This window comes from Cavia porcellus, unplaced genomic scaffold (genome assembly GCF_034190915.1).
Source record: "Cavia porcellus strain 051 isolate PalLab524CR breed Dunkin Hartley unplaced genomic scaffold, mCavPor4.1 scaffold_10, whole genome shotgun sequence".
NCBI lineage: Eukaryota > Metazoa > Chordata > Mammalia > Rodentia > Caviidae > Cavia > Cavia porcellus.
In genome coordinates this window covers 38,268,243-38,281,443 of record NW_026947493.1, presented here as the reverse complement: position 1 = coordinate 38,281,443, position 13,201 = coordinate 38,268,243, and the positions used below count along the sequence as shown (strand labels likewise).

Genomic DNA, 13,201 nt, shown 5'->3' with positions numbered 1-13,201 from the left:
CAACTTTGCTTGTCTCAGACAGGCATCCACCAAGTGAACCCTACCTCCTTGTCTCCTGAGCTACGTTAGAGTCCATTTCCAAAACTCATCTGGCTGTCATATTGCAGTGGTGTCACTACTACCAAGCATCTGTACTGTGATTTTTTTTCCTATTTTTTTAAACTACTAATTTTTCACTGAAGTAAATTAATTGTTAAAGCATAACACTATGATAAGAAAACAGCATTATAGCCAGGCATGGTGGTACACACTTGTAATCCGAGTATTCTGGGAGGCCAAGGCAAAAAGAGCACAAGTTTCAGGCCAGGCTGGAACATAGAAAGACTCTGTCTCAAAAATCAAATAAATGGCATCACTTGTCATAAAGAAATTAAAAAGAAGCCCAGTGAAAACTACCGAGTTCTTCATTATTTTTCTTGCCTGCAGGGTGCTTGCTCTGTCTTTATCAAAATGAAAGATTAGAGAGCTACTAAAGATAAGAGAATTTCTCCATAATCTAACCGGGGACCTGAGAAAGCATCAGAAGTGTAGCAATGTTGTCAGTGTGTATGTCATTACGGTATGGGACAGCGTCTGTGTGCTGTCTGACATCTGCTCTCCCTCCTCCTTCACCATACGGTGAAACTGCCCTGTCCCCACAGGGTCACAGCAGCCTGTATTCTCCTTTGCAATTGTAGGAACTGTCCCCTTGGTTGCCAGCTGGAATCAGACAAGGACTTGGAACCCATATGAAAGAGCCAGGCTGTCAGTCATTTCCAGATATCAAACACAGGCCTTGGTTTGATTTTGGGAAGTCAATGGTGTGGATTAACACAACTGTCTTTCCTCTCCTTACTCTAGGATTGTGCTTCGAGGACAAGAGATTGTCAACTCTGTAGTTCCCAACTCAAATGGTGTCTTTGACTTCCAGAAAGCTTATCAGTTGTCTGAAGAGCAGGTAAGGCTGCCATCTTGTCTTTCTGGGCCCCCCTAAGGTGAGCTGCTGTCACCTTTTGAGGTCAACATGGAAGACCCCACACCAGACACTGAACCTTGAGTCAATAACCATTAACTATGTCTCTGCATTTTGAGATCCTGCCAAAATTTCTTTCCTTTCCTTTTTCTTACTTTTTTTTTAAAGACAGGGTCTCGTTATGTAGTCTAGGCTACCCTTGAACTTGCTTTGTTCTGGCTTCAAATTCATGATTCTCCTGCCTGAACCTCCAAAGTGCTAGGATTATAAGCATATACCACTGCACCTAGCCCTTACCAAAATATATGATTGAGTTGGGCCAAGGATAATCCTCACTAGTCTACGGAGTGACTTCAAGCATTTCATCCTCTCTCCTTGTTCCTGAATTTTCTCATCACTAAAATGATGACATGTCTCAGACATCTCCTAAATCCAGATCTATCTACCCTTCTCCTTACAGGCTTTGGAAGTCAGCGACCACTTTCCAGTTGAATTTAAACTACAGTCTGAAAGAGCCTTCACCAACAACAAAAAATCTGTTTCTCTGAAGAAGAAAAAAAAGGCCAATCGTTCTTAGATACAAGGGCACCATTTTATCAACCATCTCCTGCAACTGGCTCCAACAGTATGAGCTGCTCCCTGTACTCTGAGAAAAGAAAACCAGTCCAGCTGCTTTTATTTTCTACTTGAGTTAATTCTGCCTGAGCTAAGCTAGAAGGAGCGTCTTCTGTTATCTCTTCCCAGCTTCTACTGTCTCTGGACTGCCCAAAAGGAAACGTTGGCTTTCTCAGTCCAAAAAGAAGGCCTTCGTGCTGGGAGCTAGAGCCCCACATCCCTGGGTATACTAGCTCCCTCCCTACTACCTCTCCAACACAGGAGAGGCTGCAGAGGACCAGCATCAGCCTCCAGTCCTTGCAAGAGGAGCTCATTCCCAAAAATGAGCAGAAACACCAGGCCCCAGCTGCCCCGCCAATGGTGAACTGTTGTAACTCTGCCTCTTCAGTCTGAGGCCAGGCCACCACCAGAGCTCACACCAATGGAAGGAGACAAGGAGACGGCTTACAGCTGGCCTGCCTGTCTCCAAATTGTCCTCAGCCAGCCAGGCCAGTAACCACCAGTGTAGTGTCATCCTGTGATGCTCCATTCTGACCACTCCCACCCCTGCCTAGGACCCCTCAGGACTCTGTCACCATGAATGGCTTCGCTGCCTGGCAGCTCACCCTATCCTTGCCAGCAGGACCACCTCTCCCAGCCCCTCCCAGGTCTTCCCTCCCTGGGGCTTTGGCTCCACCCCATGCCCGACTCTGTCCTCGAGCCTGGACTAAACCATTTTCTATGCCTGCACTGCAACACTGACCACATTTAACTAGTCGTAGAGCTGGTACTAGAGCTCCTTAAAGGTTATAATGTGACAAAGGCTCCACTAACTGGCTGAGACCAAAAGATTTTATTTTTCTGCAACTTCTGTGCATCCAGCCACACAGCATCACTTTGCCCCCTACAATGTGTCCATTTTTGTGTATTTTGTTGTTTTCCCTGATATTGCTTCTTGACTCAGGTAGTGCATGAACATGGTTTAAATATACACACAGTACTCAAGAAGCAGCAGCAAAAAAGAATACCGCACCCTTGCATTTCTTCTAGTTTCCTGTCTCAGAGAGAGCCCCTCTCCCCAGCTTGTGGTGTTCCATAGAAAACCTGTGCATACATGAGTACCATAGGCAACCCTGAAAAATACAAAGTCTGGCATACTGTGTGTATGATTCCACTTCTTGATTTTTTTGTTTGTTCGTTCATTCGTTTTTTTCAGGGACAGGGTCATTGTGATGACTGGAACTTCTGCCAATTAAGCTGCACCTCTTAAAGGTCCCATTGTCTCCTAATAGCACTAGGAGCTGGGGACCAAGTTTTTAACCATGATCTGTTGGAGGAGATTCCAGATCCCAACAGTAACAGCCTGATGTCTGCAATTATATAGCCTCTGACTGAAGGAATAAAATCCAAAGAGCTCTGAATAAGCTGGAGAAACCATCTTCCCCAAACATTCATTTCACCTCTGAGATTTCATTGATGGTTTTTGCCCCGTTCATCTCCAGGATTTTAGGAGATGGCCAGGGTGTTAAGAGTTCTCTCACCCCTCTTTGAAGGTAGGACTCACTGTCCCAGAAAACCTTCCAGTTTCCAAGGCCCCTTTGTTTATCCAGCTCATTTACAAATGAGCTTGGTTATTCTTTTTTTCCCCAAAGCACTGAAATCCCCACCAGCCAACATGGCAAGAGCTCTGGCCACAGGGCTTGGAACCTTGCCGAGTGAGGTAGCATGGAGAAGGTGACATGTCACTAAATGCCCATGGCTGTTACTTGAAGTCAGCATAACCTGATGCCCTGTGGCTTCCTCCTCAATAAAGCAAACTGCACCTCTCCTCCCCAGGCATCTGCCACCTGTTATTCTGGCAGACTGTGGCAAGCTAGAGGCACATTACGGGATTGTCCTCAGTGCTCATAACCTGGTATAGCTACAAACCTGCCACACTGATGGGTCTGGCCATTAAGAAACACTGGTGTTTGGGGGAGAGGGCTATGCCCTGGTCACACTCATCCTCTAAGCACTGGCTTTGTCCTGAGGTCCTGAAACTTAGCATACACCCCAAGCTCTGGAAACTAGTTTTCATGATAACTCCTAGCCTCTAGATGCCTGAGTCTGTCTCAACAGAGCTAGACCAGAGCCCAGGTACTTGCTTTTTTAACAAGCACCCTCATCCAACTCATGTTTGGGTGTGTTCAAGGAAGATAAACTGAAGATCGGACTTTGAATCCACTTTCCCAACCATTCTTAGTGAGAAGATGGGTAGTATGGTGACTTTCTTTCTTTCTTTCTTTCTTTCTTTCTTGTTATTCTTGTTTTGAGATAGGGTCTCAGTGTGTAACTCAGGCTGCTTTTAAACTCACTGTGTAGCCTTGACTGGCCTCAAACTCACAGTAATTCTCCTGCCTCAGCCTCCTGATTTCTGGGTTTACAGATAATGCACTGCCATAGCTGGCAGCATCGTGACTTTAGGCTCACGTCTGTGTCTGTTAGCTGCTCTGGAGTAGGCTGGCTACTTACCTTCAGTTTCCATGTTTGCAAATGATCGTAAGAGAATCTACCTTATAGGGAAAGTTTAAGTCAGGGGTGGATGTAAATCTTTGAATGCCTATTACCTAGTGAATCCTCAATAAATGGAAGCATATTTTTACCTATAAGACTTGCTGTGTCATGAATGGGCAGCTTTAAACCTTTGGGAACATACCACTCTCCCTGAATTACCTAAAATGAATCGTTGCTGTGTCAGGGTTCCACCACTTTGTCATTTACCGCAGCAAGTATTTTATTAAATGAGCTTTGAGAAGTGGACACACCCTAATTTTAATCCTTGTTTCGTCCTCTACTGCACCTCTTCCTGTCCCATCCCTTTCTTGGCTCCAACAGAGAAACCCTCCCAAGTGACCTTCACCCTGTTCCTTCTCTCTCCCTTCTCTGAGTCAGCAACTATGGCTCCTGTCTCTCCTTCACTCTGGAGAAGACAAGTATAAAGGTGTTAGAGCATTCTGGTGCAATAGAGAAGTAAAAGTACAACATGAATGGGTTTATTGAGTTGAAGACATGGAAAGGAGGACCCAACCCATGGTGGATGGGCTGTCTCCTCCGACCCACCTGATAGAGAGGCAGAGAGTTTTATGACCTCTGATCGGAAGCGTTGCATGGGGCGGGCATTGATGATTTGTGAGGAACTGATTGGAATTCTGTGTGTGTAAACAGGAAGGGGAGTTGCAATTAGGGCTGAAGAAGAAGCAGGAAGTGATAAGCATTCCTGTTTTGGCCTTCTGCCATGTTAGACCACTGCCATAATTGTGCAGTAATTTATATTAGGACAAGACCCTTTCGAAAAGGCAGTTGCCAGAAAAAGGGCACAAGAAACAAAAAGGATCACTTTGTGCTCAACATGGCCTAAATAATTTATTGCAAGGAGAACATTTTAGCCCTGTGGAGTTATGTTCAAGTGCCCACCAGCTGGGTGAAGAAGAAAGGATGAGAATGGAGGAAGGAGGAGGTTACTAGTGACGACTATCACACATTTTTACAGCAGCCTTCTGGAAATATGGATGACAGTGGCTTTTTCTCTATTCAGGTTATAAGCAATGCCTTGAAAGTTTGAGGTTCAGAACTAATCCTGTTCAACAGTCCAGAGTATCAGAGGCTCAGGATTGATCCTCTAAATGAAAACTCATTTATATATAACTATAAAGAACACTGATTTACAATTGGAAAAACAGGGCCAGGGGTTTAGCTCAGCGGCGTAAGTGCCAGCTTGGCAAACACAAAGTTGTGAGTTCAATCTCCGGTACAAAAAAAAAAAAAAAATTAGAAAAACAGAGACAAGTCATAAAACTCTCTGCCTCTCTATCAAGTGGGTCGGAGGAGACAGCCCATCCACCATGGGTTGGGTCCTCCTTTCCATGTCTTCAACTCAATAAACCCGTTCATGTTGTACTTTTACTTCTCTATTGCACCAGAATGCTCTAACACCTTTATACTTGTCTTCTCTTTATACCTTTATACTTGTCTTGTCTCTTTATACCTTTATACTTGTCTTCTCTTCTCTCTTGACAGATCCAGAATAAATATCAGATACATACCTTGCACTTTTCTTGGCTCAGTTACAACAGGAAGGTTATTCTATCTTTGTCCTTATGGATAATCTGCCAGATTGTGAAGCTGACCAGCTTCTCCAGGTGATCAGGGCCCAACAGATGCATCAACCAAAACTCACTGGAGAAGAATTAGCACAACTAAAATTGCAGAGAGTCCTTAAAACAGACCTGGAATAAGTCTTAGAAGGAAGCGATGGGTTGGAAATACTAGGTGAAGAAAAGGAGGGTTTTCAGAGGGCGCTAGCACTAAACCATCAGGAAATTGACATGAAAGATGAAGAAGCAGACCATCTTTGCAGGGCTATTCAGCTCAGTATGCAAGGCAGTCCCAGAAAAGTATCTCAAGATGCTGCACAGATATCAGGTACAACTCTTACGTTTGAAGAGCTGCAAAGGAGAGGAGAAGCCTACTTTGAAAAGCAGCAGCAGGCAGATCCGTCAAGACAGGCTTCACAGCCACAAAAAAAGGCCAACCACAAATTCAGGAGCACTTTGACATGATCCAGGTGATTCTATGAGTGAAGAAGACGTGCTTCAGGCAGCCGTGACCATGTCTTTAGAAACTGTTACGAAAATGGAAGGGAAAAAATAATATCTTTTAAAATCATTTACACATTCAAGCTTTCCAACATTGTCCTTTGTGATTACAGCATAGGTTCCATTTTGGTAATATATCAAAGAGAACAGTGTGCATCAGAGAAAATGTTTAGGTGGCTTGCAAACAAAATGAATAAGTAGAAAATCTGTCAGTTGTAAGACTAAATAATAATCCTCTAAAAACTAACCAAAGAGGCATTCAGCAATTAAAGAAATTTAAATAGTCTTCTAAAACAAAAAGGAAATCGCCAAACCAGGGAAGGGCAACAAACTGGTGGTCCCAGAATGAGAAAAGGCACTGGACCCAGGCAGGTGTGCAGGTGGAAAACAGAATCCCTGAGAGAGGCTCACACTTGCACCAGTGGCCCATTCTCCTAGAGAACCTGAAGGAGATGAAATTCCTGCATAATCCCTCAGGCTCCCTGAACAGTTCTGAAGGAGCCAGCATTCCCACGCCATGAACCCACAGGTCACATTTTCAAAGAGTAGCTCACCACAGTCCAGTGAAGAGAATGGAAAGAAGCACAAATATGTGCGTGTAAAAACAGGCACATGCACACACGCTTGCACCTACATGTACACACACCTCTTTCCCCAAGGTCCCTTTTCCTGGCACACATTCTTCAAGCTGCTTAGCTTCCCAGTGGGTGGCATCACCTATTTCCTGCCGGCTCTCAGGTCCCTGACAGAAGCAAGATATATTCTTCATTGGTGAAAACTTCTGTGGCCCCTCTCTTCCCTGAGAACTTTTTACTTTCCGCACCAAATACCCTGGGAGCTTCATTTTGTTTTTCTGAGTTATTTTCTTTGAGATTCCTACATGTTTTGCGAGCTTTTCATCAATTCATAGAGATTAAGGTAGAAATAGCCTTAAAGACAAACATAGCCAATAAAAGCTGCTGTTTGTAAGGCCTGCTCTGGTCCAGATCGTGTTCTAAGAAGGCTCGGCCTGTACTGTCTCACGGAGTCCCAACCACAGTCCTCAGAGCTGGGGTCTGATGCCATCCCTGTTCTATACAGAGGAGAGTGAGGCCTGAGTTCCCACAGCTAGTGAGTTGTGGGGTCCTGCTGATCCACCCATCAGACTTGGTGGGCCCACAGTAATCTTAAAGTTAAAGAAATGATAGCTTTTAGTTGAAGAAAAATCTTAATGTGTACTATTTATATGTTTTCTTTATAACAAGACAGTTATAAAATACAATTTTTCATATTTTTTGATGGAGAAAGGGACTTGTGAAAAGCACTAGAGCCCACAAAAATCCATAGTGGGTGGTGGTAGAGACAGAATTCAAACCTTGCCTGTCTGCTCAAAGTCCTCCTTCATCTATTCTAGCCCCATTCCACTGGTGAGGAAATTGAAGGCCAACACAATGTAGCAGAACCACAGAATGGTTTCCGGTGGGTCAATCACCATAGCATGCGGTCTGGTAACACCACCTGGTGGCCTTTCAAGGAACTTCCCTTTGGTCAGTGGGAAACACACAAGACACAGGTCAAAAATAGATACTTGCTGGAAGTAGCCAGGAACCCATCGTCTGCCCTTGGGCCCCACACATAGCAATGAGTACGCAGGCCAGGGACCTCCTCTGCTATTGGTAACTCACACGGGGTGTGTGCTACTGTGTGTGCACGTATGTGTGTGCACACATACGCATACACATGCTCACACACAGAACTTCCCACGTCCCTCTTCCAGGGTAGCAGTAACTCCAGAGTTAATGCTGGTAAAGTGTTTAAAATCAGCCCTGTCCACTATAAACACATTGTGAGCCAATGGGTATTTTGAAATCTAGCAGACATGTTTTTTAATAGTTTAAAAAAATAAGTGAAATTTTAATATTTTTATAAATTTAACCTAGGGATTGGCAAACTACAGCTTGAGAATCAAAGCTAACCCATCTATCTTTTTTAAATAAAATTCTATTGGAACACAGTCCATTTGTTTTTGCTGTGTATGTGACTGCTTTTGCACTGTAACCACACAATTGAATAGTTGCGTGATTGAGACCAGATGGACCACAAAGCTGAAGATATTCACTATCTAGCCAGGGAAAATGTTAACCCGATTTAACATCATCTACCCAAATATAGACACTTAAATATGAAATTCAATTTAAAATTTATTAATAAGATATTTTACCACCCATGAAATTCAATTTAAAATTTATTAATAAGGTATTTTACAGGCAGGCACATGTCCATAATCCCAGGACTTTAGGGAGCTGAAGCAGGATGATCCTGAGAACCCAAGAACATCCTGGGTAACTTAGTAATTTAGAAAGATCCTGTCGCAAAATACAAAAGTAAAAAGGACTGGCGGTGTAGTTCAGGATGAAAGTGCAGGGTTCCATCCTCAGTATCACAAAAAAATAAAAAATAAATGTACCTTTTTGTGTCACATTAAATCTTTGATATTGGGGCTGGGGATTTAGCTCAGCAGCATAAGCGCCTGCCTCTCAAGCAGGCAGTCATGAGTTCGATCCCCGGTACCAATAAAAAGGGAAAAGACCAAAAAAAAAAAAAAAATCTTTGATATTGAGTATTTCTTTTACATTCAGAGCACTTCTCAGTGTGATATGACACATTTAAGTGCTTAATGAAATGTGTGGCTTGTGTCTGCCGAATTAGGGAGTATGACTTTAGAAAAATGCCTACACATAGCACTCAAGCATTTGCCATTAAATACATAAATAAGCTCCCCCTAAGACTGAGCCCAGGGACTCACACATGCTAGGCAGGTGCTCTACTGCTGAGCTACATTCTCAGCCCTTTTTATTTTTTAAAACAGGGTCTTTGTAATTCCAGCCAGGCCTGGAATTTGTGATCCTTCTACCTCTCCCTTCCAAGTTACAGGTGTTACAGGCGTGTGCCGCTGTACCTAGCTTCACCAGCCCTTCTTAACAGGCTTGCTAGAGAGAATTAAGTCCTCAGGACAGCCACGGGATACACGAGACACCGTGGCAGACATGAGCTAGCTGTTAGGAAGCCTTTCTCCTGCCAGAGCACAGGTTCTAGGGCACAGTTCAGCCTCCTCCCACCTGGAAGTCATGAGACTTATTCTCACCAATAGAATGTGAAAGGAAGTGATGCATGCTGGCTCCAGGCAAAGGCAGTTAGCAGTGAGTGTGTAGCCTTTAGACCCCCTGCCTCTCTTCCTTTGTCCTCTTATTAGATACAGAGGACTCTGGGAAAGACTCTGAGCTCTTAGGTGATGATAGAGCCTTCAAATAAGGGAAGCCTGTCCTCCACAGAAGCATGCACAAGGTTGTCCACTGAACACCAGCCGAGACTGTGGAAGAAGTACATCTTTATTGCATAAGCAACAAGGTTTTAGGGGTTGTTACAGAGAGAGTTACTGACTAACATAAACTCCTAGGAGTAACTAAGAAGCAGTGAGTAAAAGTGAAATGACTTCTTACTCAAACTGTGGGATACACTGGAACCAAGAAACTCTGCTATGGACCCTTCAATAGAACCTAGAGAAATGAAAGATAGGGAGCTATTCATCATGCTTAGCTCCCTGAGATTCAGCGAGCCTCTCTCTGCCTGGGAGCTCCACTGTCTCCACGAGGAAGGAGTGCCTCCAGGTGACAGTGAGGTAGGGGCAGCTCTGCGAGTAGTAGGGATCTGTGAGTACACAGAGGAGTCCCAGGGCGGGCCCAGCACATCCCAAGTTTAGGCCCGCATTAGCTGCTCCTTGGTGGTGAACTACACTCAGTCGAGAAGGCTGGGCTCCACGGAACACAGAGGAGCATGGGCATCTGGCAGTGCATCCCTGCAGCATCCAGAGGGATCCTGAGGAAAGGAAGGGAGCTGCCACGGGCCCCGGAAAGTTCACATGAGCTGGTCAAGTTCACACTGTGGAACGTGGAAAACGTTATTTTTAATGTAAAATGTCTTTGTGATGGATCCTGGCATAAGTTGGCCTCCTGGAGTCCTTCATGGCATCCCCTGGAACACAGAGGTTTGAATGAGCAAAGGGCTCAGGATTAGCAGGGTTTACTGCTACAGCTAGTGGACTAGGAAAATACTTCTGTCACCTAGGGAAAGCTGCTACCTTCCTACATCTTCTGTTTCTATCTTAGGGCCCCCATGCCTCCCTATGATCTAACAGCTATAGTGTAGTGCCCAGAATAGTACAGGAATCTTGAGACCTTAAATTGTTACCATGACCAGGATCAGTGCTGATGGGCAGCATTTATGAAAATATTACAGTGTTCAGCGTATGTAGTACCATATGACTTACTGTTCTTCCCCAAAGTGAAAATGGCCATGAAAGGCAAACATTTTGAATCAGTTCAGGACACTGAGGTAGTCACAACTAAAGATACTCAATAAAAAGAACTTCCAGAACTGCTTCAGAAAGTGACGCCAACAGTGGGATTAAGTGTACTTGAAGTTAGGTGGGATGTTTTAAGGGGAGGAGGGCAATGGGTGGTACCTAAACTGAGACTCCCCCTGCAGACACGGGCACTTGGCCTTTCCTGCAAGAAGCCTGCATAGGCAATGCTGCTCAGGACCCTGCCCACGTGTCCCCGGCAGGCCTTCCTCAATGGCCCATCCTCCAGAGCAACCCCTCAGTCACAGGGCCTTGTTCTGATTTATCTCCTCCTGCAGCCTTGACACTCAAAATAGGGTCCATGGCCAGCAGCTCAGCAGCACCTGGCACTTGTTGGAAATGCAGGATTTTCTGCCCACCAGCTGCTGGAGCCACCTGCTAGAGGAGCAGGACCTGCTGGAGGAGCAGGACCTGCTGGAGGAGCAGAACATGCCTTTCCCTGAGCCCACTAATTGCTGCACCCAGCACACACTGAAAACCACATGTGGGCTACTTCCTAACACTACATCCTATATCTGCTTGTTTGTTGTCTGCCTCTGTGAGGGTGGGGACCATTTCTGTCTTGTTCTCTGGAGTTATCAGTCCCCAAGAACTGAAGTACCTGGCACATATCATCTGTTCAATATATGTTTGTTGAATGAATGTATGGATCAGAATTCAAACCCAGGCCTCCTAATTTCAAGTTAAACCCTTCTTACGAACTTGTCTGTCCACTAACTCATGGGGGAAGGGAGGCTCAGTGGTAATTCAGTAACCCCAGCTCCCCCTCCAGGCTGTTAAATGAAACTGTACCTGTCCATCACTCCACCTCACCTGCACTGTAAGGATAAATTCTGCTCTGGTTTCTTTCTCACCCAATTTCCTCCAAAACTCTAACATAAAAGGTGAGTCCTGATCATTTTTCAGATGTGAAAACTGAGGGCCAAAGAAGTTAAGATTCTTGCCTGAGATCACATAATTCAGGGGTGAACCAGTAGCACCAGTACCTTGTGGGAAGCCCTGTAATTGGCTGCCACCTTATATCTGCAGGCCACACCATCTTAACTCCCCCTAGGAGTTAAGTTTGGTAGGTAAGCAGCACCTTGCCTAGCTTGTTTGGCCTATTCAGGGATTATGCTTATGAGCCTACATGCAGGAAATTTGAAAATTTGATTTAACCTATAACCCTCAGTCTTGCCACTGTTACTAAGTTACCTGCTAATGTCTCAGAACCCAACTCCCTCCTCCCCAGTACCCTATATATTTGTTACTTTTTCCTTGAATAAATGAGACTTGTTCGGACTTCTGTCTTGTCTCCATTCTTTGCGTCTCTTGTCCTCTTTCATCCCCACTCCCCCTCTAGGGTCTCCGTGGACTTACGCATAGGCCAGGACAGTACCTGAACTCAGGTCCCTTGATTCCAAACCTCTATCCTAAGATCATGAATCTGTGCATTTGACCATAGCCATTGAGCGCCACCCCAAGCTGGGAGATGAGGCAGCATTAATAAGGTAAACTGAGAAGGCCTGGGACTCCAAGGCCTCCCCAGGCCAGAGAGACAAGCATAGATGTTGATTCAGTGAGCCCAGGCTCACAGAGGTGCTCTCAGTGGTGATGAGCAGTTGGGCCTGGCAGAGGGAGAGCATTCCCAGTGGACAGCAGGCCCAGCTTGTGTACCCCTGGGAAGGCGCCTGCCTGCCTGGGAACGGGGAGCCCATTCAGTGTGCGAGGAGAGAGGGCTGGAGAAGGTTGAGGCTGGGGATGGTGGCCACCACCTGCCCAATGCCTGGATGGCCTTACCCAAGTGCCAGCCATATTCCCAAGATGACACGATTGGGTACGGGTACTTCTCCTTTGGTGCCTGCTGATGCCGCTCCCGGAGGTACCTGGCCCGGCCTTGGCCATCGTGGGAGATGCCTTGAAAGAGGAGCTGCAGGGTGCTCAGGGGGACCTGCCGCATGTGTAAGCCCACTGGCCTGCTCTGGCCCGCAGGCCTTGGAGTGGCTTCCCTGGCCTCCCACACTCTGTCTCTCTGGGGTGGGCAACTCTGGACACCCACTGTCCTCAACAGCTGCTGCTGAACCCTCTGAGTCTCCAGCGGTCCAGCTAGGCTCTCCTTGCTGACAGGGAAGTTGGTGGCAGGCCTTGGAGCCACTGCTGAGCCTGCCCTGAAATAGACCGCCTGGGGCTGCTTTCTGACTTTGGGCCCCTCCTTCAGGTACTTGTGGCCATAGCGGATAGTCCAGGCAGCCCGGGCGGCTTTCTCCTTCTGGATGTGCTCCCGCCAGCAGGCTTGGCTCTGGGAGGTGAACAGTTCCCTCATGGCTGGGAAGAGAAAAATTCCTTCTATACCTCTGCCATCTGTGTTTAGATGGTTGGTGTTCGTCTCCAAGGAAACATGTAGCCAATGAGGGCCCAGTTGCCAAGGCCCTGCCAGAGGTAAGGGGCTGGACTGCAGAGGGGCTGGAGCTACCTACAGATAGGACAGACCAGTCTGGAAATGGAACTAGAACCCAGCCACAACCCACCTGGACCTCCACAACCTCTATTCCATACAGTGAACCCCAATATATACATACTATGAGCCAGGCACCCAGAGAGGTTCAATCGCTTTGGGTTGCCATGGCAACTGTGGGGCTTGCT

General features: G+C 46.0%; 2 protein-coding genes and 1 pseudogene across 4 annotated transcripts in view; 2 read left to right on the top strand and 1 right to left on the bottom strand.

The window, feature by feature from the left end:
• Dnase1l3 (deoxyribonuclease 1 like 3) overlaps positions 1 to 4,194 on the top strand; it is a 33,790-nt gene extending 29,596 nt beyond the window's left edge. For all 3 annotated transcript variants that reach the window (XM_063257367.1, XM_063257366.1, XM_003480080.3), the window contains exons 9-10: positions 841 to 937; positions 1,413 to 4,194. In XM_063257367.1, coding sequence (XP_063113437.1) covers positions 841 to 937; positions 1,413 to 1,529 — 214 coding nt within the window. In that variant the 3' untranslated portion in view covers positions 1,530 to 4,194. The remainder of the gene's footprint in view (positions 1 to 840; positions 938 to 1,412) is intronic.
• Positions 3,222 to 6,235, top strand: LOC100721122 (ataxin-3-like; annotated as a pseudogene).
• A 3,295-nt stretch (positions 6,236 to 9,530) lies between these two features.
• Positions 9,531 to 13,201, bottom strand: LOC134477764 (protein SPMIP1). Its single transcript, XM_063256855.1, is given in 3 exon segments — positions 9,531 to 10,144; positions 10,146 to 10,191; positions 12,359 to 13,201. Coding segments are annotated over 3 exon segments (639 nt in total). The 5' UTR covers positions 12,882 to 13,201; the 3' UTR covers positions 9,531 to 10,074.